Genomic DNA, 23,810 nt, shown 5'->3' with positions numbered 1-23,810 from the left:
AGTACCAGTTCGCGCCGAAAACAGAAGATTCGCAAAATTGGGAAACAAAAACGCAATGGGGGGAAAAATTTCAACTGAAAATTGCTAAGGTTCAGCTTCAGCTAATTTACGATTCCTATAACGATTACGCATATAAAATACTCAAAGTAAACAAACCATTTCTTACGTAGTGGTACTCTTAGTAAATATTAGTGAATTATATACGCTAGGACGGATTTCGGATTTTTCTAAGGGGATTTTTAAAAAAATTATTGAGTTTTTAGCAAAAAGTTTCGCAAAAGTTTAGTTTAAAACTAAACAGGTGAAAAGTACCGTTTTTTGGCTCTTTTTGGTAAATTTTGACAAAAATATTTTTGTTATGGCGCCCTCTTATATCAAACTAAATATTAATTGTCGCCTTAAGAAAAATTTTAGGGTCGCTTGGTCAAAAATGGAAGTTGTAAAAAAGCACCAAAGCTTACATTTTGGATTGTGAGGGTACCAAAGCCCTAAGGGGAGGGCTAAATCCACCCCTGTATATAGACACGTTCATAACATCAAAAATTAGAAAAGTTAGCTGTTTTTTTTTATCACTATTACGAGTTAGAAAAAATCATGGTCTAGAATGTGTTTTTTGGGACAAATTTAGGTGTTGTAAATAAAGTTGCTTAGAGTCAAGTGTAAATCCATCGTTTTCGAAGAATCCTTTTTTCAAAAACCCAATAACAGAGTCTTAATGCTGTCAAAAGTTGACAAGTCTTTTCAGTCGTATTGCATCTGGTGTAGAAATCATCCAAGACATCTTTCTTGTTCAAAATCATCTTTCAAAGCTTCGTTTTTAATTTTTTTGCTGCTTTTTGCCTCTGTGTGTGATTCGTAGGGTCTCCTCTTTAGTTAGGTTTTGAGATCCCTGAGATTTCCAAACCGTTTTGTTTTCGTGATATTAGCTTGCACCAGTGAGCTAGCGGTTGTACTGTCATGTTACGAAGTCCACTTTTTTACCCAACCCAAGTCGCAGATTAAGTGCTCTTTTGGTTGCGCTTTTGCTAACGTATGCAATAACAATAAAATAGCATCTTTTCTCTGCTTTATTGCTTTATTTAACCTTTTCTTTCCTTATTTCATTTTTACCCTATTAGAATAGTCTTGCTTACACAAACGAGCTTGCGGCTGCTGTTCGATAATAATGGCCCACTGTTTTGCTACCAAAGTTGCACATCTAGTGCAAATTTTGTTCAAAGTTTTTGCGTTAGTCACACATCATGATTTATTATATCCGCTTTATTTTTAGAACACCATTTGCCGTTATTGGCTTGGGTTTGCGAAGTGAAGCATCGCCTTTATAAAAAAAAACGTTTGAAAGTAAAATAAGTCTACATGTTTTTGCAGCTGTAATTACACTACCAATTTATTAATCCAGTTTATTAATAAGTAGAACACAACCAAAAAGTTGCATAATTTTTCCAAAGTCATTTTGCGTCCCGCTCTCTGTTTTTTGGCTCGTTTTTTTTCAGCATTGATTAAATTTCTTTTTTCATTATTTCTTTGTTCTTTTAATAATTTAAAAACTATAGCACCTCTTGAAGTCTATTTCCAAATGATTTTTATATATATGTATTGTGATAAATGGGAGTGGGTTATATATCAATTTTCTGTTGTGTCATTACTTTTGTAGCGCAAGCAGTGCAAAGTGCGTTGCTTACATATTTGAATTTTGGCTCTATTTGCTACTAATTTCGATTTTGTGCAATTGCGCTCAAAAAATGTTTAAGAAAGTTCCACAAAGAGCTATTTTTAATACAAAAGGTTCAGGCAACATTATTGGACTCAGTCTAAGATGCATTTTGGCTTGAACGCTTGAGGTAAATTAAGTTAAATTTTATATAGATTATATAGTTTACTTGAATGAACACATAAAAATTGTGATAACCGTATCAATGAAGAGCACGAACCCTCGGATCAATTTTGAATCGATACAACGCAGCTGAATAAAACTGTATTATATAATTGTATTTAGCTGGGTTGTATCGATTTGAATTTGATCGAGGGGTTGCGCACGTCATTGGCATTTTAATCTCAACTCTATGCGTATACTAAAATATTCCTACGGAACGGTGTTATATCTTTCCCATAATTTTTTTTTGAATTAACGAACCTTTCTTCTCATGCATTCTATTTTTTTTCTGTAAAATAAGCCTCCAGTGAATTGAAGTCTGTAGCTGGCCTCTTTTGCCCGATAATGACGAATTCAACTTGGCTGAGTTGTCTAGAAACATGTAGTTTTATCATGCATCTTTTCGAGGTGTACTTTTTTCCTATTTGTCTAGACAAGACTGTTTTTTCCAGCAACTACATGGAATTGCATTTGCTCTTATTTTACTGCTCCGTTTTTTTCTGTGTTTTTGTGTTATTTGTCTTTTAAAAAGCAGCAGTCTTTGAAGCTGCTGTTTTTTTTAAAATCCATCAAAAGCACAACGTTTAACGTTGTTTTCCTTTTACCGATATCGCTTTTTGCTCTTGCAGTTTAAAAATAGCTAAATTCTCTCTTGTATTGTCTTTTCTACTGCAATGATTTTACCTGCTGAATAAGAAGGCTTGCCTCAAATTAGTTTCAAAGGTGGTTTTACTTGTTAAGGCCGTTCTTTCACCGTTTTGCTTGATTATTCCTCCTGCTTTTCGAGAAAATTCCCATTGAATATGTTTTGGTATGAGTAAAATTTGATTATTTTACCTATTCAATTCTTCTTGTTTTGCGCAGAGTAAAATCACTTCATATTTTTGGTGTCAGAACACGTGTCAAAAGATCACGAAGGTAATAAAAATCTCATGTGTCGTGAAATACTTCACCATAAAATCACACATGTTGAAATATCCCATTTGGAGTCATCTGGGAAAACATGAGCAAAAATAGATTTAAGCGAAAGTGAATGATTTTTTTAATTTTTGATCTGTTGCAATATTCTTTGCAACTATGTCGAATTAAGGCTCTTTTTCCTTCCCCCCCTTCAATATATTAGTGTAACGAGTGGTTTTACGAGTTTGAGTATGAAGACCAAATATGTTTGTCGTGGTCTTATTAGTCTGTATGTAAATTTTCATAGCAATCGGACAATGTAGTCAATAAATTTACATGTAAAAATTTGCAGGTGGGGGGGGGGGGGGGGAAAGGAAAAAGAACCCGAATTAAAAACCCTTGATTTCTCCCTGTTGTGATTTTTTTCCGTAAAAAAGGCCATGGCCAAGGGCGATAAATCAGTCAAATGGCTTTCTCTAAGCGGATGAAGGAATTTATGTTGAATGCTATTTTTGTGCATACTTTGCGTGTTGACCCTTAAGTTTTTAGTAGAATCTTATGATGACATGGATCATTGGAGCATGTGTTGATTAAATGTCTTATATCTGAAATTGGTTCAAACTTTTTTTTCCAAATTTTAATGTCAATTAAATTTAGTTATGATCTATTATACTTCTGATTTTTTTTCTCAAAATGTCAATGATAATTTTTTTCAAAACTCGGAAATCTTGAAATTGAAGGAAAAATCAAAAATTTGAGTGTTTTGCTTCCTGGGGTAAAACAAGTTTTTCCAACCGTCAATAATATTCATTATAACGATAATAATAATAAATTTCTCCAGTTATTTTATCTTACAGTATGACAGTCCATTACCAAAACAGTGAATAGACGGTCTCTGAACTCAACTGTTGCGCAGTTTAACTATAACAGTACTTTTGATCACTTGGCTCCCTCGGTTTGTTTTGCCTATTTTCACTTTGTCTTATCGGCAGTTTGGACCATGCTTATTCTTACCAAGACTAAACCGTAATTATTCAGGCGCGTCTGCTGGGAACAGGCATGAACAAAGTCGCAGACATTTGTTATGCCTTAAAAATGTTCTCCTAAAGGTACAAGTTTGCAAATATTTCACGGGCGGTTGCTCTGTTACTCGGGGCAAAATGCTGTGATTGTTTTCTTAAAGTGCAATGAAAAGATAGTCTTTTAGAATAAAAGTCTAAGCATATTTATAATTCAATAAATTACAAATTAAAAACTTTCCAAATTAAAAACTTTCCGATAAAAGTTTAAGTTATAAAGCGGTGAAAATCGAAGCACAAAGCAAAGATTTTCTGACAAGCGAATTGAAGCAGAAATCTAAGCTCTTTGCGATTCTACTCTTCGGCTATGCTGCTGGGAGCTAGGTTTCCATGAAATTAACGCCAGATCGTAAGATCAGGTCTTGGATTAAACTGGAATATTTGGAAATCCATTTTGGGAAGTTATACTGTTATCTCAAAGGCACTAGAAAATAGCCCTGGGGCTCAAGTTTTGGGCTGTCTTTTTGAAATGTCCCAGTTTATTTTTCTCAATTTAAGAATTTAATACAGCTAGATTTATCTCGAAGTTTAAATTGAAGTTTATTGTAGAGGCTCAAATCGTTTCTTAGTCCAAAGTTTGACTTTTCGCTATATTTGTTTTATTTATCATAATTTAAAAAAAATAGAAAATATTTTTCCACTCATTATGCAACAAATTATAACGATAGTCTGTGTACTACGAGGACATCTGAAGGTAATCCCCGGGAATAAAAATATTGTGAATTTATTTTTGCTTTTATTAACAGTCGATGAGCGTAGTTCAGACTCTTATGTAGGTCGTGATGGTTTTTTCAGGAAAAGTCTTAAAACTTGTTCAGGCTCAAATTTGATTTTTGTTGTTTGACTTATAATTTTTTTTTAAATTCAGTTCATTTTTTTGTTAAAAGGAAGGCAAACTCCACTATCGAACAGCAAAAGTGTAAAGGTCACCAAAAATGTGATCAACATCTAGTTTCGAAAGTGGATTTTAATTCTTGCCGATTTCTCAGCGAATAAAAAGTTTAACCTATTGATCCAATTTTAGCAAAAATCTTTCATAGATTTCTTAAATCAGTGCTCTTCAAATTCAAAGAGCTTTAAGACCATCTATTTTTTCTATGAAATTCAAATGTGAATTTTCAAAAAGTCTGTATTTTTTCGGTTTATTTGGGCCATTGACTCTTTTCGAGCTGTCAATTGGCCATGTTTTTATTTTCTTGATTGAGCGTGTCGTTAGTCACAAAAAGTATTCAGACAAACAAACTGAATTGGAAATAAACATTTTTTGTTTTGCTCTATCATGTCTTTTGACACATACTCACTTGTGCTCGCCTAGAACAGTCTGATTTATGTATCGATCGGTGATGCGATAAAAAAGTGTTTTAGTCTCCTCGGTTATTATAAATCAAAGAGTTTTTTTTTGCAATATCGCCTTGCTATTGCGAAATTGCAATAAAGATAAATGAATATAGCGCCTTATTCGAATTATTTCGCTCGAGGAGTCTCTAATTCTTTTTATTGCCCCGGTTATTTCATACTTTTGTTGAATACAGTTCACTTAATTTTTAGTCATTCTGTGCTTATATATTTTTTTATTATTTCAAGCAACTGCAAATATAAACTCAACTTCAACGGCAGCTGCAAACAAGGCTGTTCTGAGTAGAAAACTGAGCGGAACAACCGCCGGCACAACAAAACAGGCCGCCGCGACCTCCTTTCAACAATTCCAGTCCTCATCCTCGTCACAACACACAACTGCGCAACAGTTCATTACTAATAGTCACGGTCTGAATCAAGCAGCAAACATCCCTGGAACACCACAGACTCCGCAACATTTATCCGCTAGTGCAATCGGAAGGCTCCGCCAGGACGTCTCAAGCAATCAATCTTCGTCGGCCAATCAGAAATCAGAAGCTCAGCTATCCTCTCCAATTCACCAGCACCCTTTGCAGAAGCAACAGTTACCGCCTACTCCAGTTGCTCAAAGGAGTTGCAGTTTTTCAGGAGGCAATCGATCGCAGGCTTTGAGCGTTTCATCTGTTTCTGGCTCCCAATTGGTCCTGCCGGGAGCATCCAGACAGTTATCGGAAATAAACGGTGAGTAGAGTTCTTTCTTGGCATTTAGCTTTCTTGAAAAAATGTACCAATTAAGGTTTCTTTTTCTATTACTGTACAAATAAGAATCGATACATATTGAAAAAATGGAGAATTTTTTTGAGAAATAGCTTAAAACCATTTTACTCATTGCAAAAGACGATAAGCTTGTATTAAAGCATCAGACATTTTTTTTTTGATAATTTAGTCGTAACTATCATGAATTTTAAGCCGCATAAGCTATACCGGTAATACTATGCTAGAGTGGTCCCTCGAAAAAGCAACTACGAAAGACAGGTCCCACATGCGTTTCGCATGTAATAATTTGAAATCTAAATTGTTATAAATTAATCATTTCAAAAATTTCGCGAAATGTTGAGTCAGAAACTTTTCATATTAAAAACCGTAGTCACTAGATTGGGCTCGCCTCAATGCTAGAAAAATGCTCGCGTCAACTCATTTTACTATTTAAAAACCATAGTTGAATTAACTTATTTGTCATCAAAACTCAATTTTGGCAATTTTTTTTTCAAATTTCCCCTTGAAAATGACGAGGGAATTTTTACGAAATAAGGAAACATAAAATTTGTTTGAAAATCTTTCTGAATGGCAAAGTTATAAGTATTAAATTCCGCTATAAGCAGTTTTTTGCCATTTTTTTCTACTACCGAAGAAAAACCTCGGTTGCGGTTATTTGTTGTTTGAAGAAAATCTAGTTTTGACAAAGCAGGAGCTTCTTTGTTTCATAAAAAGCAAATATTGTTGCGACAAAATGTGTTCATTTTATCTATAACCAGCTATTAAGTACAGCCAATGCTAAAAAAGTTAACACAGACTAATATGTTACAAATAGCACTTAAGCTTCAGGGTATTATGGATCTGTAGCGTAGAGGTAGGGAAGGCGACCAGCAAAAAAATAAGAGGGTTCGAACCTTGGCAGGGTCGGATGTTTTAAACGAATTTTTTCGTTTACTAGTTAAAATGCGTCCGCTCTATCAATTGAGGCATGTTAGTTGGAAAATTTTTTCTTTTTTCAAATTGACTGCTAATGGGTCATAATTGGCTTGCACTTAAGAAATTTTGTAGACACAAAGTTTTACTCATTCAGTTTTTCCTAGTAGCGTTATCGGTAATATGTTTGCTTGTGTATGCCAAGTGCAACTTCGCCTGTGTGAAATTTTAGGAGCTCTTTTGTTGTTTGTTGCCTGCGTTTGAGCCTCGTCTCTGTTTCATGAGTGGTTCGAGCTGCAATAAAAAAAACGGTAAACCGTTACTGAATGTCGAGATAGAAATTTCGCTTTCCAGACCTCCATCGGAGCATTAAAAGCGAGGCGTGGATTTTATTTGATAATCGACGCATTTTAGGTTACCTTTAGAAGTTTAGTTATTTTGAAATCCTTCGGAAAGCTCAAATTCGTGCATTCAAAATTTTGACAGTTTAAAATTTCATGCATTTAAATTAAGCTTTGTTCTTTATTTGGCCTAAAATAAAGGTTTTGATTTTGCACTATCTAAGATAATTTCATTGATTATGCACACCATCTAGCGTGTTTATTGTTATACTACGAATAGGCTAGCTTCCTATTCATTTTGCTAATAAAAGTTTCCATTTGGTGGCATCTTTGCTGCATAACATTTGGTAATTTTATCGAATCTGTTCTAGCTGCTTTTTTGGTGGCTAATGTATGCTCATTGTCAGCATATGAGAGGACGTGAGCCTCGTAATCCAGGGGTCAGCGTTTCGATTTCGAAACAAATCAACAGTTTCATTTTTCAAGGATTTTTACCTTTTCTTAGCATGTTTCATTTCTTTTTAAAATCTAATTTTTGTCTTTATTTTTTTGTGTTTGTGATCGAATTGCAGTTCCGTCTTTGTGTAATTTCAAAAAATTAAAATTGTTTAACTGCAAGCTTACATCCCTTCCGTCTTAAAATTCAACTTTTCTGCTTTTTAGTTTATTTTTGCTAGAATAAATGTGCAGATTTTAAGATTATTTCTCAGGGCAGCCTAATATCATCCTTAATGAACTTTTGCAAAAGTGATTGTGACCGGAACGATCTGTGCCTCTTGTACAGCAACTGCTTATTCTTGTTAGGTATGGATTTTTTTGCAATTTCGTCTACTCCTAACAAATTGCGTAGAGTTCAATATCATATTAAAGACCTATTAGTTTTTATTGAGATTACTAAAATCAATCAAAAAAGTTGACTAAGTGTTGAGAAAAACTGGTTCGATTTTTCTTTCGTTTTTCAGACTGAATTAGATAAAGGCTGGCAGAAGTTTGGTTAGAGGCTGACCTCAAATATTTTCCTACTACACTTTTAATGGTATTTTTGCTATCAACTAACACGTGCGTGAAATTATTTACATAAAATAGCGCTTTCGTACTTAAAAATAACAGGAAATTTTCGGCAAAATTGAAAAAAAAATAAACTTTTATTTTTTTCTTTGTTTAATTGTTTTCTTCACTCAGTGTGTTGGGAACACTCTGCTACTTGCAAGCGGTTGGGAACACAGCAAGCGGTTAACCTTGTTCATCTAATAGTCGTTCAGAGATTTTTTCGTGTCAGTTCAACTAAAACGAAGCCTCATAATTTTCAATTATAAACACTGTTTTAGAGAGTGAGTACTGCTATGGATATGGTTATGGATACGGAGACTTAAGCAGTTACTCTTGTGGTGGAAGTGAAGTCTATCAGAGTCTAAGTGGGGCCCAACTGTGGAGTCCAAATAAGACCACTACCGCCTCCACTCGTTCTATTCTTTCTTCTGCCCTCCCCACTCCCACCTCGCCCTCCCCATCTACTCCTTCGAAACAGGTGGGACGAGGAAGTACTCCCGTTGACGCTTCACTCGTGCCAACTTACTACTTGAGGTAAGTCGGGTTGTCTAGTCAGTCACATATAAAGAAATGATTCCGAAAACTTCATTTATTGCAGTTACCTCTTTTCAAGAAGAAAAAAACGGCAGATACAAGAAATCGAAAATTTAGGTTGTCGAAAAACCTTTCTTTTGTGGTCAACCTCGTGTGTTGAATTTTTGATGAGGGCCATTTTTTCTTACTATTGCATGTTCCGTGTCGAAATATCAAATTTTTGTTCCGACCATTTGAAAAATATAAAGGAACTTTGTGTTCGGCTGTTTTATTTTTTTTTCCACGCAAAATCAGGTATCCCAAATAATCATTGGAGTGGGTGTAGTTATATATCATTAAAGCCCCTTCAGTCGTGTTTCGAATAACATTCTTCTGAAAAATTTTCGCAGTGTCGAGAAAAACTTGTTTGAATTTTTCGATGTTTGGTCTTTTTTTCGAACTGATAAGGTTTTTCAATCAAAATAAGGTTTGCAGGCTTACAATGGCTTATTACCCTTGCGATAAGCAAGGGTATTGCAATCGGGTACTAGAATTTTTCCCGCAAATAAGTTTAGGCACAGAATGGTCAAATGTGTAAGAATGGTTAATTTTGGACATGCTCTTTTTCTTGAAAACTCAAATTAAACTACCTTCATTTAGGTAGTAATCAGGTGTAGTTCGTTTCCGGTGATAGTTTTTTTTTCAAATAATTTTCTAGAAAAATTGTTGATTTTTTTCGGATTCCCGTTTTTTTTTAATTAAATTTGTTTTATTTGGTACTGTTTTTTTCGGCTGTTTTTTTATGCATGACTTTTTTTTTATTCTGATTTTTTTACATCTCGTTGAAAATTTGTCATTTTACCAAAACTGATTTGAAATATTTTTTTAAGTATATAGTTTTGTTTTCGATTAAACAGCTTATGTTTTATGCCATTATGAACTTATATTGCGTTGTTTCGAATGCAAAAGTTCCTGTTCGAATAAATCAGGTATGATTAATTTTGCGAGAGCAAGTGTCTTGAAATCGGGAACAAGACTTTTTCCAGTAAACAACTTTTGTTACACGTTTTAACTTTTCTTTTATTTTTATTGAACCTTCACAACCTCTAGGCTTCTTCCCACTTGTCCTAGAGTTAACGCCGTCGCCTCTTCTTCTTCTTCTTCTTCTAGGCGTTCGGCTCGTTCGAGCCATGCCCTCTCCCCCTGCATCTGTCTGTGTGTTTGGCCATGTTTGTCGCCGACAGTGTCCTGTTGCATTTGCTACATTCCTTCTTCTTTGCTATGTATTTTCTGGGTTTTTCAGCTTCTTGAGGGTTACAGACTTTGACGTGATTTTTGTATGGACCTTCTGTCTTCCATGTTTTCTGGCAACGACTGCACGTGAAAGAGTGCGAGGCTTCGGTGTGCATTCTCTTTATGTGAATCTTTAGTCCCCCTACCGATTTGCAAACTTTTTCACATATGTCACACTGTAAGTTCGTCGGGGGGAGATCGAAATTCCTCTTCTCTAACTTTTCTTCCCCATCATGGCGATTCCCTTGTTGGTACTCCCAATTCTCCAAGTGGTCCATGCGTATCTTGATTCTTCTTTTCCATTCTTTTCGGTCTAAGGCAAATTTAGGGGCTTCGGTCCAGTTGATTCCGGCCTCCTTGAGCAACTTCCTCCAGTAGAAAATGGTTTTCTGTTTGTAACCTGGTCGCTTCTGGATTTCCTCGAGGCTGCCCAGCCACCCTAACACCGCCATTTTAACCGTCCTTGCGTTGCTCATTCTTAATATGTGGCCTATCCGCTCTAATGTACGTTTCTCGATCTTCCATCTCAATGATCTTATGTCGTACATGTTCCGGATGTCCTGCATATTAACCCCCTCATAATGCATTTGTTTCAGCGGTGGACCCTTTTTATTACTCCAGAGATATCTATACCTTTTATCTATCCTTGACTGAATATTATTGATCTCTTGGTTATACCACGGCCGAGTAGCGCAATCGAATAGGAGCCCACTTTCGACACATGCTTGCACCACTTGTGCTTGTTTGTTTCTGGGAAGTTTACTTTTCAGAAGTTGCGAGCGGCATTTTGCCCATAGGTATCCAGCTCGCTTTTTTCTGTTCATTAGGTCTTTTTTTGGACCTAGCCAACAACCCAACATGCGTATTTCTTCTGCTTCTTCTGATCCAAATAAAGCCTTTTCTTCTTTGTCTGTGTTGTTCTTTTCCTCAAATTTCTCCATGACTTCTTTGATAATGTTAACGCCCTCTTCCAGCTCTCTTTGCTCGCCGATGATAGTGGTATCATCTGCGAACAAGGATATGGTTATGTTAACAGTTTGCGTCTCGCTGTTTGACTTTTCGATCTTGTTTATATCCGGTATATTGCTGCCTGGTATCCATCGCCATTTTATGCCCGTCTGTCCATGTTTCGCGTCTGATATCTTTTTCCGTTCATTCTCCGCTATGCGCATTACCACTTGGTGATAGATATTGAATAGACATGGCGATGTCGAGCAACCCTCCCTGAGACCCCGTTCTGGGATCCATTCCTCGCTATCTCCTTCCTTCCCTTTCACTTGGTAACTGGTTGCCTCGTGTAAATCTGCTAGGGATTCTAGGAAGGGTCCTTTCATCCCGTAGTTTCGCAGGATTTCCCAAAGAGCTGGTTTGTTCACTCTGGGATACGCTTTACATAGGTCCAAAAGCCTTGCTTCGGGGTCAGTATGTTCAATTTGAGGCAGGTTCCAGATTGCTCGCCTCTTCTTTAGATCGTCTGCGTCTTCTGTTATTCTGACCAGGATTTGTGTTGCATCCGCAGTCGACCTTCCGATCCTGAAGCCGCTTTGATTGTCATCTAGAAGATTTAGGCGTTCTGTCCACTTTCTTAGTCTTTTGGACAGAATTCTTGCTAGGATCCTGCTGCCCATGGCCAATAGGCAGACTCCTCTATAGTTGTTTACATCATTTTTTTCCGCCCTTCTTATGTAGGGGTACTATTTGTCCGTTCTTTAGGATTTCGTCCCATGTCGGGGCGCGGAATAAGAACATCTTTTTAACCATGGCCACTATTGCTGATTTAACATATGGGCTGGCCAATTTGATGTACTTTATGCGGACATTGTCTTTTCCGGGCGCGGATTCCCTTATTTCACTGATGCAGTCCTGTATTTCCTTATCCGATGGGGTCTCATTTAGCAGGTTATTTTCTTCGATATACTTCTTTTCCGCTCTGTGATCCCCCATACGTGCAACAGTATCCATTAGAAGCTGAGGGCTGATTTCATATCGGTTTTTCGATACTCCTTCGAAGTGGGCTTTGAATTCATCAGTTGTGAGTGTTGTGCCAGTATCCGGTTTCCTATCTCTGCCGCCTAATTGGCGTAGTGTTCGGTACATGGTGCCCATATCTCCTTTGATGTTGGCCTGTTGGCATTCGTCTAGGATTTTATCCCACCATTCACGTTCTAATTCTTTCAGCTTCCCCTTCATTTTAGCCCTTGCTTTCCTAAGGTTGTCCCTATTACGCAGTATATCTTGGAGTGGGCGGTCCTGCTCTAAGGATTCGTTTCTATCCCTCACGGCCGAAGCTATGGAATTATGGAGCTGTGACAGCTCATCTTCGTGGCCGATCGTCCACGGATTCGCTATCTGCCTGGTTCTCTTTCCACATACCTTTAATGCAGCTTGCGTTAGCGCTGTCGCTATTTCGCTCCATGAGCTATCCTCGTCCACCTCCTTTGTCTCGGTCTCCTTTTAGAATTTTAGAGCTGTCTGCTCAGTACTAAATTTCTCACAGTTTATTGCTGGTTTCCGTGCTACTCTTGTTGGTCTGGACCTCTTTGGGATTTTTAGGTGGAGGGATACCGGCTTGTGGTCTGATAGCGTTAGCTCCTCGGTAATTTGTATCCTTTTTGCATGCCTGTGCCTTTCTCCTCGCCTCATTATAAATCCGTCCAGCTCATACCATCTGCGGTGGCTTTGGTTAAACCAAGTTCCCCTTTTCCTAAGGTTAGAGAAAGAGTTTATCCATTGGCGATCGTGCGCTACACACCAATCGAGGAGGTCTCCTCCTGCTTCGGTTGTTGGCGTGGTTAGACCATACCTTCCATTTGTTTCACAGGCTCTCTCCCTTCCAATGTGAGCATTATGGTCCCCTCCAATGATTAATACCTTGGTCTTGGGGGTTCGGGCTACTTCATTTTCTAGGCAGTGTCTATATTCTTCTATTCCTTCGACCCCGTTACTCCAAAGTGGTTGGTAAACTGATATAATTTTCATACCATGTACCTCCGAGTGCGCTCCGAGAAACTTTTCTTTTGGCCTTCGCTGATCCAGGACTTGAGGGCCTCGCCACTGAGAACTATACCGCTACGTTGGGAGTGTATAACAACTGTTTGTTCACTATCTTCACCTAGCCATATCACTCCTTTCGATTTTGATCGAAGCTCTGATATTAAGATTATTTCCCATCTTTTGCCTTGTGCATACGTAATTACTCTCTTCAGTCGGTTTCTGTTTCTTTCGTGGACTGATAACCCTTGTAGGTTCCATGCTGTTACCGTAATACTCGGCTGTCCCTCGGGGGGAGTGGGTAATCTTCTTTGTCTTCTCTTCTGTCTGCGAGCTTCCAGGTGTTCTTCAGTGGGGCGTCTCATTTTTCCTCTCCTTGTTTTCTCCCCTTTGTCCGAGTCTTTTTGCCGCAGAAGATGTTGCGCGGGGTTTTCGCAAATGTCTATGCCCCTGGTTTCTTCTTCTTCAGGCTCCTGTCCGGGATGGAGGCAGGGACTCTTCGGTTCCTCTCTTTGCGGGAGCTCGTTTGTCAGTGTTGGGCCCTGCGCGGGGTTGTCGCAGGTATTTGTTCCCCTCGGTTCACCCTCTGCTGACTCCTGGTCGAGGTGGGGCCAGGGAGCTTGTTCCCTTGGTTCCCTTGTGTCTGCTCCGTTTGCTTCCTTTGGCTCATGCGCGGGGTTTTCGCAGGGTTTTTCTCCCCTCGTTTCAACCTCGGGAAACTCCCTGTTAGGGTTCGACAGAGCGGAACTGCATTTGGTGCACTCAAATGCATATCGGTTGTCTTTAGCTAGCTGTTGGATCTCTTGCCGGGATAGACCGCTACATCCTTGGTGTATCCATTGTTCGCACCATGTGCATTTCACGCTGTTGCTTGTTACTTTCTTCCTGCATTCTCCGCACAGCGTGGGTCCCGGATTCTTCTCAACGTCTCCGGCCCTCGTTATTAGCTGACCCAGATGGGCTAGTCCCGAGTCAGCGACAAAAAACCCGACACACTCGAACCTGGGGGAGGTTCTGGCCACAATGTTGTTGTAAGAGGTGCTCTGACTGGCTGGGTCTTCGCCACTCTGTTGGTATTCCGGGGGGTTTTGGGTCCTCGCCGTTCCCGGTTTGTTCCCTTCCGTTCCGAAAACCCTGTGTGTTCTTTGCCGCACAGATAACTCGTGCGTTTCCCGCTTGTCCCGCTCGGAGGGCACACACGCACAAGCCCGTCGCCTCTGTACCGTCTACTGTCAACGTCGTCTGCTTCTGGGGTTCGACTCTCGGCTGGACCTTGTATTTTTCAGTTTGTATGCGATTGAAAAAAGTTCGATAAAAATTGAATTGTTGGACTACCGTTTTTCTGTTAAATTTTTGTCTGTTTGGTTGCCGCATCACACATTCTGTTTGTACTGTAAGCAACTTTCAATGCAAGTGCAAGTGTTGTTCTTTGTAAGTTCAGGGAGGTGGACTTGAAACTTCCTGAATCTTTTTTAAATCAATTTTTTTGGCTCAACTTGTGTCTGCTCAAAGATTGTTGACTTTGTTTCTTCTTCGTAAAATTTGTTCTGTTGCTATATTAATACTCAATTTTTGGCATGTTAGCCTAGAATGAACTTCTATCGAGACATTTGAAAATTTAATTTTAGTTTTCAACGTTTTCATTTTTTCGACTTCTTATGTTTTTTTGTTTGTGTTTAATAGCAAGTGGTGCGAAACTCCGCTTCGCCTCTGCGTTTAAGGTTAATTTAAGCCGTGAAAACCTATTTTTAATCAAAAAAATTTAGTGTTTGAAATTTAAGCGCCATTTTCGGAATCAAAAATTTCAAAAAAAATTCTGCAAAAAAATCAAAATTTTGAACAGTTTTTTTGCGGTGATCTAATAGTTTTTTCTAGAGAAGCAGTTTTCCAGTTGGCCATTTTGACAATGACTGTCGAACTTTCCTAATTTCTATTTTTTTTGTTCAGATCTTACCATGACACCACACAGGGAAAACGACACTATTTTGAAACTTTTTTTCTAAGACTATGGTCGGAACATTCTGTGCTATTAGCACAGTAACCGGCTATCCTTCTTCTTTTTAAGCTTTTGTTACTTAAGAATTTGGATATTTTTTGAAATTATTTTATGCGTTCACCTCACTCAGCAAACGGTAAAAACGATATATATACGAAAGTCATTTGATGACAAATTTTTTTCTCATCTGGAACTCAAAAAATGAGCTGTTTTATTTCTTATCCGGTACTTCAGACACTGGAAAGGATTCACATTAAACGCTGGCGTTTTTCTGTTTGCTCTTGTAGTTCTTCAAATTTGTTCAATTGCACAGTTTTCCCCTTGGGAACAAATCGTTCCGCGTCTTCATTGAGGCATTGGTTCGCTAGTGTGCTAAATTTTCATAAGATAGCAAAAATTATTTTGTCATACAATTTATCTGTCCATTGAAAACTGAGTTTTCGTCTATTGATACCGATAGCCAACGAGAACAACAGTTTACCAAAATTCTCATCATTGCGAATGAGCTCACCAATAAACAGTGAGATTACAGACTCTTTGAGCTTCTCTCATTAGTAACGGATCGATTTCTTTCCAAAAGGTGACCATTTTTTATCTTTATTCTAACAGCTATTTTGAAAAAAAAATTTAATTTTCCCGGGATCTTAGTTTGAAAAATTGAGTGCTGAATGGAGGTGCAAGTAAAAGCACCCTCACCTTACCAACACCACCCCCCCCCCCCCCCCCGCGTATGTTTAGCTGCGTATTATAATTAACTGGTTGTTGCAGAGCCCTCTCGCCGCCCCCTGTTATTGACCACTACTCCAACTCCTCTGCAGCCAGTGAATCCGGAGACCCATCCAACAGACGCGACAGAAACACTTCGAAGGGGGGCATATCTCGGCTGTTCGGGGGCAAGGGGGATTTGAGGAGGAAGAAATACACGGCTTCCACCCATCCCCTTTCGGGCACTGTGTCAGACGGGGAGGCTGTCTACTCTCCCGCTAGATCTCTAAGTTCTTCCCATCCCAAAAGTCCACTCAAGACAGCTCTAGGTATATTTAATTATCTCTAATTTAATTATAAATCACATACAATGCCGGGAGTGGAGTGCTCCAAAAAGTAGACATGTCATAAGGTAGACAAGTCGTAAGCCTATCACAGTCCAGTGTCATAAAAAAAGACAATTCGTAAGCCAATCACAATCGAGTGTCATAAAATAGGCAAAACGTGAGCGAATTCACAATCGAGATCAGAAAACAAACGTATGAAGTAACTTCTTTTCTCTCTTCTGATTGGCATACGACGTGTCTTGTCTACTTCATGGCATGTCTATTTTTTGCTTGGTAACCGCCTGGAGTTCATTTATTTTGATTGAGTCTTGACTTGGTGAACCGTAAACTGCGGTATGAAAACTTTCCAAAAACAGAAATGTACATTGTTTGAGACTGCATGTGCTCAAAATTAGTATCTGCAGTTTTGGACACGTCTGCTAAATTTGAGAATTGTAGTATACAATTGCTTAGAATTTTGTGAAGATTTATAATGTGTGACCGCTTCTCGATGAACGGTATTACTAGGAACTGACTGGAAATATTTCAGTGGATTTTGTAATTTATGGCGATTTAAATATATATATAATAAAGATAAATGATTTTTCACGAAGTAGAATAATATCTTTTTTTGATCGATCAAGCCTGATCGATCACGTTAAGTCTCATTTAGCTCATGCTGATGATTAACAAAGAAGCGTCTAGACATTCGCTTTGATCTTCTGAATACTGTTGAACAAACTCATTGCCTAATTAAGGGCACCGATCTTTTAGCAGACCAATCTTTCAACATAAAAAATGAGTCTTTTAGCAGACCAACATAATACTACTGATGCATGACTGATTGACGTAAAAAGGCCCATCGGATCTACTTAACAATCCCCCCTCATGGTATCTACTTAACAATCCCCCTCCCTGTGAATAAATACAGTAAATTAGCTCTAAGCTTTCTATTGCTAATTCTAATTTTGCTGCATTCTGATTGATCGAAAATTCAACTGTTTTAATCTACTTCACAATCCCCCGTTCTTCAAGGGGGGAGGTTGTTAAGTAGATCCGGCAGATCATCTGGGATTGTTAATTGTTTTTAGTCTGCTTAAAGATCGGGCCGTTAAAAAAGGATCTGCTGAAATACCTAGCACCCTAATTAAATAATTTAAAAGTCGGTTGCATAAGTAGGACACTAAAACGTGTGCGTATATTTATTTTTTAATTATATCTATGAGGCTATTTTACAAGAGTTCACCCCACCCCGCTAGTCTGTAAATATTATATAACGCGGCCTTGTTTATTTTGCTGAAATGAACAAGTGGTCGACGTGATATCATATCACACCGGATGCTATTTGTGTGTTGCAGGCAAAGCATTCGGCCCTAAAAGTCACTTTCAACATCATCACCACGTAACTGATGCAAACTCGAGACACTCAATAAATCAAACATCTTCGTCAAGTAATTCTGCAGCAGCAAAAACAATTCAGAAGACATCAGAATCAGAGCCTCCTTACCAAAGGTCTGTATCCGCGACTCCGAATTCCAGCCGCCCTTTTTCACCGGTTTCAAACATGCCAGCTCAACAACAATCAGCAATCGGCCAAGTGAACCGTCGGTTACCTGATCAAACTCACCTACCCGCACCTCCCACCTCAGGTATCCCTCAACCAAAATCAAGAGTATCTCCTAGCCGAGGCCCGAATACGCAGACATCTGGTATACCTTCCGTATCTGGTGGTGCCTCGAACGTCGGCATAAAGTCACCCCCAGAGATCAGGAGAGGTATCCCGCAGCCTTCGAGTCGCCCCAAATCACCCGCTAATGTTAACTCTGTCTCTAAGCTGTCCAAAGCTGCGCCATCGAAGGTGCCGCAAGTGTCAGGATCCGATAGAATTCCGACTTCTTTGCCTCGATCGAAGTCGCCCGCCTCTTCAGCGGTGCTTTCGACTATTTCAAATGGTGAAAAAGAGCCCGGTCTTAAGCTGAAACAACCTTCAAATCAGCAATCGAGCTCAGAGTCAAGTACTAGTCATGCAGCAAAAACCGAGAACCAACAATCTAATCCCAGCCAATCTTCGCTGCCGCAAGCAGCAAGTAAAATTGCAGCTCCAACTCAAACTGCTTCTAAAATGCAATTACCGCAAAGTGGAATTAAACCTCCGGTATCTACGCAGGGAAAGCCGGTGTCTCGAACCCAGTCTCAGATAGGTCGACTCAAGTCTGGGATCGCTACCGCCGGTCCAAGCGAACACAAATCACGTGCCGCGGTCTCGGGCTTACAAGCGCCGAAGAAATCAGCAATAGCGAAACCGTCGGGATTATCCAGCGAGCCACAATCAAGGACATCTACATTGAGCAGACGAAAGTCTCCAAGAGCTGTAAAAAGTGACGACAATGTCGCAGACGATTGTAGCAATGAGGATTCAAGCGAAGTGCATGATCGCCTGAACAAGAATATAGAGTCAGATAGAAAGGAAAAATTGGCGTTAGAGTTGAATGATGCAATTAGAAAATCCGATTTGGCCGCTCTTTCTGGTCGAACGCAACCAGAAAATGAAAATTCAAATGACGCAGAGTATGGTGATTGCAATGCACAAAATCAAGCTAACTCGCAAGTTACAGTTCAAGAGCAGAGTGAGTCAGATTTATTTTACGGATCTGTGGAGTCAGGAAAGAGGGAAAAGGAAAATGGGGACGAGGAAGGAACGAGTGAAATGGAGATCTACGGTTATGCGACGGACTCAGACCTGCTTCTTTCGACCAATCAGTTTTGTGACTCGTGAGTACTTCTCAGTTTCTAGATTTGGAAATACGCCTTGTGTGAGTAGAAATCGTGTGTTTTTGTGTGTAGAAATTGTAGTAAAGGTTACTATGTGAACTAATAGTTATTAAATAAAAAACTTTCACGTCGTTGGCCGAAAACCGTAATTAATTAAGTTGCATTGAACATTATGAAAATTTTTACTCAGGGCGTGTTTTTCTCTCAACTTTAATAACTTGAATAATCTTCAGATGGGTTTGAATGATAACGGAGTATTATGTAATACTTGCATGGAAACTGCTTATGCTTTTTTCACTTGCGAGAGCAAGTGCTCTTGTAATCATGATCTAGACTTTTTTCCGCTAACAACATTTCTTAAAAATCTGGAAAAATTCCTGCAGTTGCTGACGCGGCCAAGTGGAGGGTATTATGCTCAAGTTTTTGAAATTTAAACAAAACTACCTGGTTCATATAAGGTAAAAATTACACAAGATGAGAGTAGTTTGATACTAAAAAGTCAATTTTTCCCCAACTTAAGTATCAAATCTTAGTCCTCTACTTTTAGTGGCACTTTTACAGCTCATGCTGCATTAACAATTCTGTGAAAACTGACTACTAATAAGTTAAAACAGTTGATGCTGTTTTAATTCATCAAATAAACCGAATGAGAAGCTATTTACTTAATATAAAATATAATCATAAAAATCCTATGTAAGAAAGTTAAGGTATTTTTGCGAAATTTTAGAAAAGCATAGTTTTTACACTTTGGTTTTATACGTTCCAATTTATCACATGCAAAGTTAAAGTACGTGTGGTTTCCAAGTTTTTTTTACATTCAGAATTATTTCATGCAAAATTTGTTGTTGTCCGATTCTTAGTTCCTGTTTGCCGCTTCGCCTCTATGTTAGTTTCTCAAATAAACTAATTGAAAATGTTGTTTTTTTCTTAAATGTAGAAGTTTATTTTCGGATGTGTTAGTTTCGTCGTAAATGTTGTCGGGTTCGTTTCCGTTTTTTTAAGAGTAATGAACGTAGTGAGGACTCTTCTAAAGGTCTTGCTGATTTTTTTTGCTTGTTTTTTTTCAGGAAAAAGTCTGAAATTTTGTTCACGCTCAATTTTAATTTTTCGCGGTTTTTCGTGATTTGTTTTTTAGTTCAGCGCATTTCCATTCTTACAAGGAAGGCAAAATCCACTATCGAACAGCAAAATGTAAAGGTCGCGAAAAAATATGATTAACTTCTAATTTCGAAAATGGAAATTAATTATCAGATATCCCAGTGACATAATTGTTATCTAAAATTCGGTTAATTTTAACAAAAAAGTGTCCATCATAAATTGTTCTACAAGTTCGACGAGCTTTGAAGCCATCTATTTTTTTCTCCGAAATTCAAGTTGAAGAGTTTTGAAAAAAAACAAGTCAGTTTTTGTTTCAGTTTCATTGCTCGCTTTTTTTTCTAACTGTCAGTTGGCTATGTTCTTCAATTGCCAACTAAATTATTACGGTTTTTATTCGGCTTTTTCATGTTTTCATCGGTTTCGCCGCTTCGTAATGCGAGAATAGTTTCTTATGGTTTTGCGTATTTGAGGAGGGTTGAGGCCTAAACGCTCAATAAATGATTCCGAATGCTTAAATGACTGCTGTTTTCCTCAAATCGAACATAAAACGAGACGAACTTATGAAAATTTTGTAGATGTAGTTTTTTCAACACAGTAATTTTGTAACTTAATTTTTGACGTCCATTTTTCCATTGACTAGTTTGCAATGCAAGGTTTTTGTTGTGTCGCAATTTTTGCCTTGCCTTTTGTTCATGGTTGTTGGCTTATGCTCATTTGTTCTTTTTGCCCTTTGAACTTCGAGCTCGCTTTCCAAATTCATTTCAATATTGAATTCCGCAAGGAAAATTTATATAAGTAGAATGAAAAATAGCATGTAGTAACGCTCCTAAGTTTTTTTTATGACTGAATTTAATATTATGAATCAAAAGAGGCGCAAAATGAAATCCGAGTTTTCTCGAATTAGAAAAAAAAGTATCAAAATTGATAATTAGTCAGTTTTTCAAAATAGGACTTTATAGCTGTTTGTGGTAAATTCAATAGTTTGTTTTCTGAAATTTTCTGTTCAGAAAGTAGTTTTGTTTAGTAGGTTCGTTTTCTGAATTCGTTGTTTTTTTATATCTCGATTCACTAATTATTTTAACTTGTCTAACGTAATCAGGGAATCATTTCTTAATCTTTTGACATATGTTCTAAACAAGTTCCGATGGGAGAGAAGAAAAATTCAAGGTTTTGAGTCCGGCTAGGTTCCGTTAGTTTGTACTTGTTGAAAATTGTCGGATAATCATATGCCGACTGAGTTGCTAGCACAACCCGGGTTTTTATCATGGGTTGGATTTTTTTCACAACATTTAAATTTCGTATTGATACTTTCGCATAATGGATTGGTGCAGATATTTGAATTCCAAGATTTTTGTCCTTCTTAGACATATTTTTAGAAGAGTAGTAAATGGAGGAGCGATATGTCTTAAGTTACTGAAATTCTGATTCATCTAATAACAAACATTTGAAAAAAAAGTTTGATGAGCATTTCAGTCCAGCTTTTTGTAAATTTGACTTGAACACACTCGGAGAGTGAGCGTAGTTTTGTCTTATATAACGAAATTACGTCTTTCTGCTGTTTTGAAACCGCTTTATTGGATCTGCAATTCGCAGATTATGGTTTAGTTTCAATTTTTTTCTGTTTTGCCGAATATTAAAATCAATTGAACGTTCGTGTTCAGTACGGTAGCAGTTTTCAATAACGTGAGCGCATGTCCGCTGAATTGAAACGTAATAAATTTGCTGCTAAGATTTATGATAAATTATCAAGGTTTAATTCAAGGCCTTTGTTTTTTTCGTGAATTTGAAGAGCTACAGCTTATTGATTTTTTCTACTTGTTTTTGGCAAAGTGCTGCTTTACCCTGTGTATAAAACTTTCAATTATTAATGAAGTTTTCTATCATACTGATGTTAGAAAACATAGACTGAAAATCAATCGACAATCTAGGTCAGGGATGATTCAAGGCATATGCGCAACTTAAATCGCAATCTTTTTACACTTGCGAAATGAGTGTATTAGTACGAACCTTCTTTTTTTCAACCTAAGTCGCGAATAAAAGTTCTACTTTTAGTGGCACTTTGAACGATAGGCTGTTGTAGCAGTATAATGTCATATTTGCTCTAACATTTGATTAGTTAAAAGTTAACACAGTTGATGCATTTTTAATTCATCAAATGAACCGAGAAAAATTATTTGTTTCAAACAACATAACAATAATGAAAACTCGAGTTCAAAAATTTTCCAACTCAATGTATCTCGCAATTTTTTTTTGAAATGCATAATTTATTCAAAATTTGGCTTTATGCGTTCCAATTTATTACATGCAAAATTGTAACTTTTTGTATTTGGTGTCCCTTTTGCGCATCGAATTGGCAGTTTATTAGCATATGTAGCTTCGTTATTAGTGGCTACTTTTTGGTGAATTTAGGCATCCGTGGCTGAGTGGTTAGTGCGTGAGACAAAATTGCAAGGTCGCAAATTCGAATCCTACTGGTAGCCGAGTTTTTGCTAATTCGAGGCTTATTTCTATTTTTTTCACTTGATAGAGCTGGTTTTTGGTCATGTTCTCGCAAATTTTTGCGAAGCACAGCTTCGCCTCTGTGTGAAAGCAATGTTTTGTGCCATTTATAAGCAATGTACATTTTTCAAAGAAACGATCAAACTTGTGTCCAATTGTTTGCTTTTGATCGCTTTACTACGAGAAGTGCAGTTTCAATGTGTTGAATTTACATCTGCACTTTTTTCTTTTCCAATGCAGCAAACGTTTTTCTTTTCCAATGCAGCAAAAAAACGGGCAAAAACTTGTACATTTCAATTTTTTCAGCAGGAATCTGCTTCCTTTTATGTTCCGACCACCGATAAGAACGAAAATTGTTTTCGGGTATGATTAAATTTACTCGAGATATGCCTGTCAAAAGGCACTGCCTGAGAAGCTCTGGATCTTGAGACAATCTTTACTTAATATCGAGAATAAACGTTCTAAGGCAAAAAAAAAATTTTTCAATTTACTTTTAAAAAATTAGCTTTAAAAACAGTTGAAAAAAATTCGCTTTAAAAATGTTGATTCTCGATGTCAAGTAAAATTGTCTGAAGACTCTGAGCTGCTCAGGCAGTGCCTTTTGACAGAAAAACGACGTTCCTTTTCTTGAAATGTCTTTCATTTTATGTTAGTTAAATGTGTAAGTTGTCATTTTCTACGGATCATTAAGCCATTAACTTTCAGTTTTTGAAGCCCATAATTTCCTACCTTCACAAAAAATCCGCAATTGTTTTCGAATCCGTTTGAAAGTTTGAACAAAATGAAATTTTTTAGGCAAAAACGTTCTGGCGCTCTTCTTTATGTTAAACATGGGAAATCGAAAACAGAATGAACTCATTTTCGAGAAACGGTCAAGTCCTTTTTTCAGATCAGTTCATTTCCTTTAATTTTTCGAGTTTTCGGACTTCAATTTTCTGAATTTCCAGCGGAATAAAAAAAATTATTAATTGCTCCAGTATTCTCTAAATGCAAAAATTTAAAGAAAAATTATCAATCATAAACAATTCTTGAATTAAAATTCAAAGAACTTAAGCGTGATACAATTTATAATCATAAAAATCCTATGTAAGAAAGTGGAGGGTATTATGCTCAAGTTTTTGAAATTTAAACAAAAGTACCTGGTTCATATAAGGTAAAAATTACACAAGATGAGAGTAGTTTGATACTAAAAAGTCAATTTTTCCCCAACTTAAGTATCAAATCTTAGTCCTCTACTTTTAGTGGCACTTTTACAGCTCATGCTGCATTCACAATTCTGTGAAAACTGACTACTAATAAGTCAAAACAGTTGATGCTGTTTTAATTCATCGAATAAACCGAATGAGAAGC

At 37.6% G+C, this 23,810-nt stretch overlaps 1 protein-coding gene across 3 annotated transcripts in view; it reads left to right on the top strand.

Moving 5' to 3' along the window:
* The window catches only part of LOC134842754 (neuron navigator 2-like), a 70,110-nt gene that overhangs the window by 30,539 nt on the left and 15,761 nt on the right, over positions 1-23,810 (top strand). For all 3 annotated transcript variants that reach the window (XM_063859235.1, XM_063859233.1, XM_063859234.1), the window contains exons 6-9: positions 5,437-5,928; positions 8,546-8,801; positions 15,829-16,094; positions 17,450-18,863. In XM_063859235.1, the coding sequence (XP_063715305.1) occupies positions 5,437-5,928; positions 8,546-8,801; positions 15,829-16,094; positions 17,450-18,863 (2,428 nt within the window). The remainder of the gene's footprint in view (positions 1-5,436; positions 5,929-8,545; positions 8,802-15,828; positions 16,095-17,449; positions 18,864-23,810) is intronic.

Source organism: Symsagittifera roscoffensis, chromosome 3 (assembly GCF_963678635.1).
Source record: "Symsagittifera roscoffensis chromosome 3, txSymRosc1.1, whole genome shotgun sequence".
Taxonomy (NCBI): Eukaryota; Metazoa; Xenacoelomorpha; order Acoela; family Convolutidae; genus Symsagittifera; species Symsagittifera roscoffensis.
This window is presented reverse-complemented; position numbering and strand designations above follow the sequence as displayed.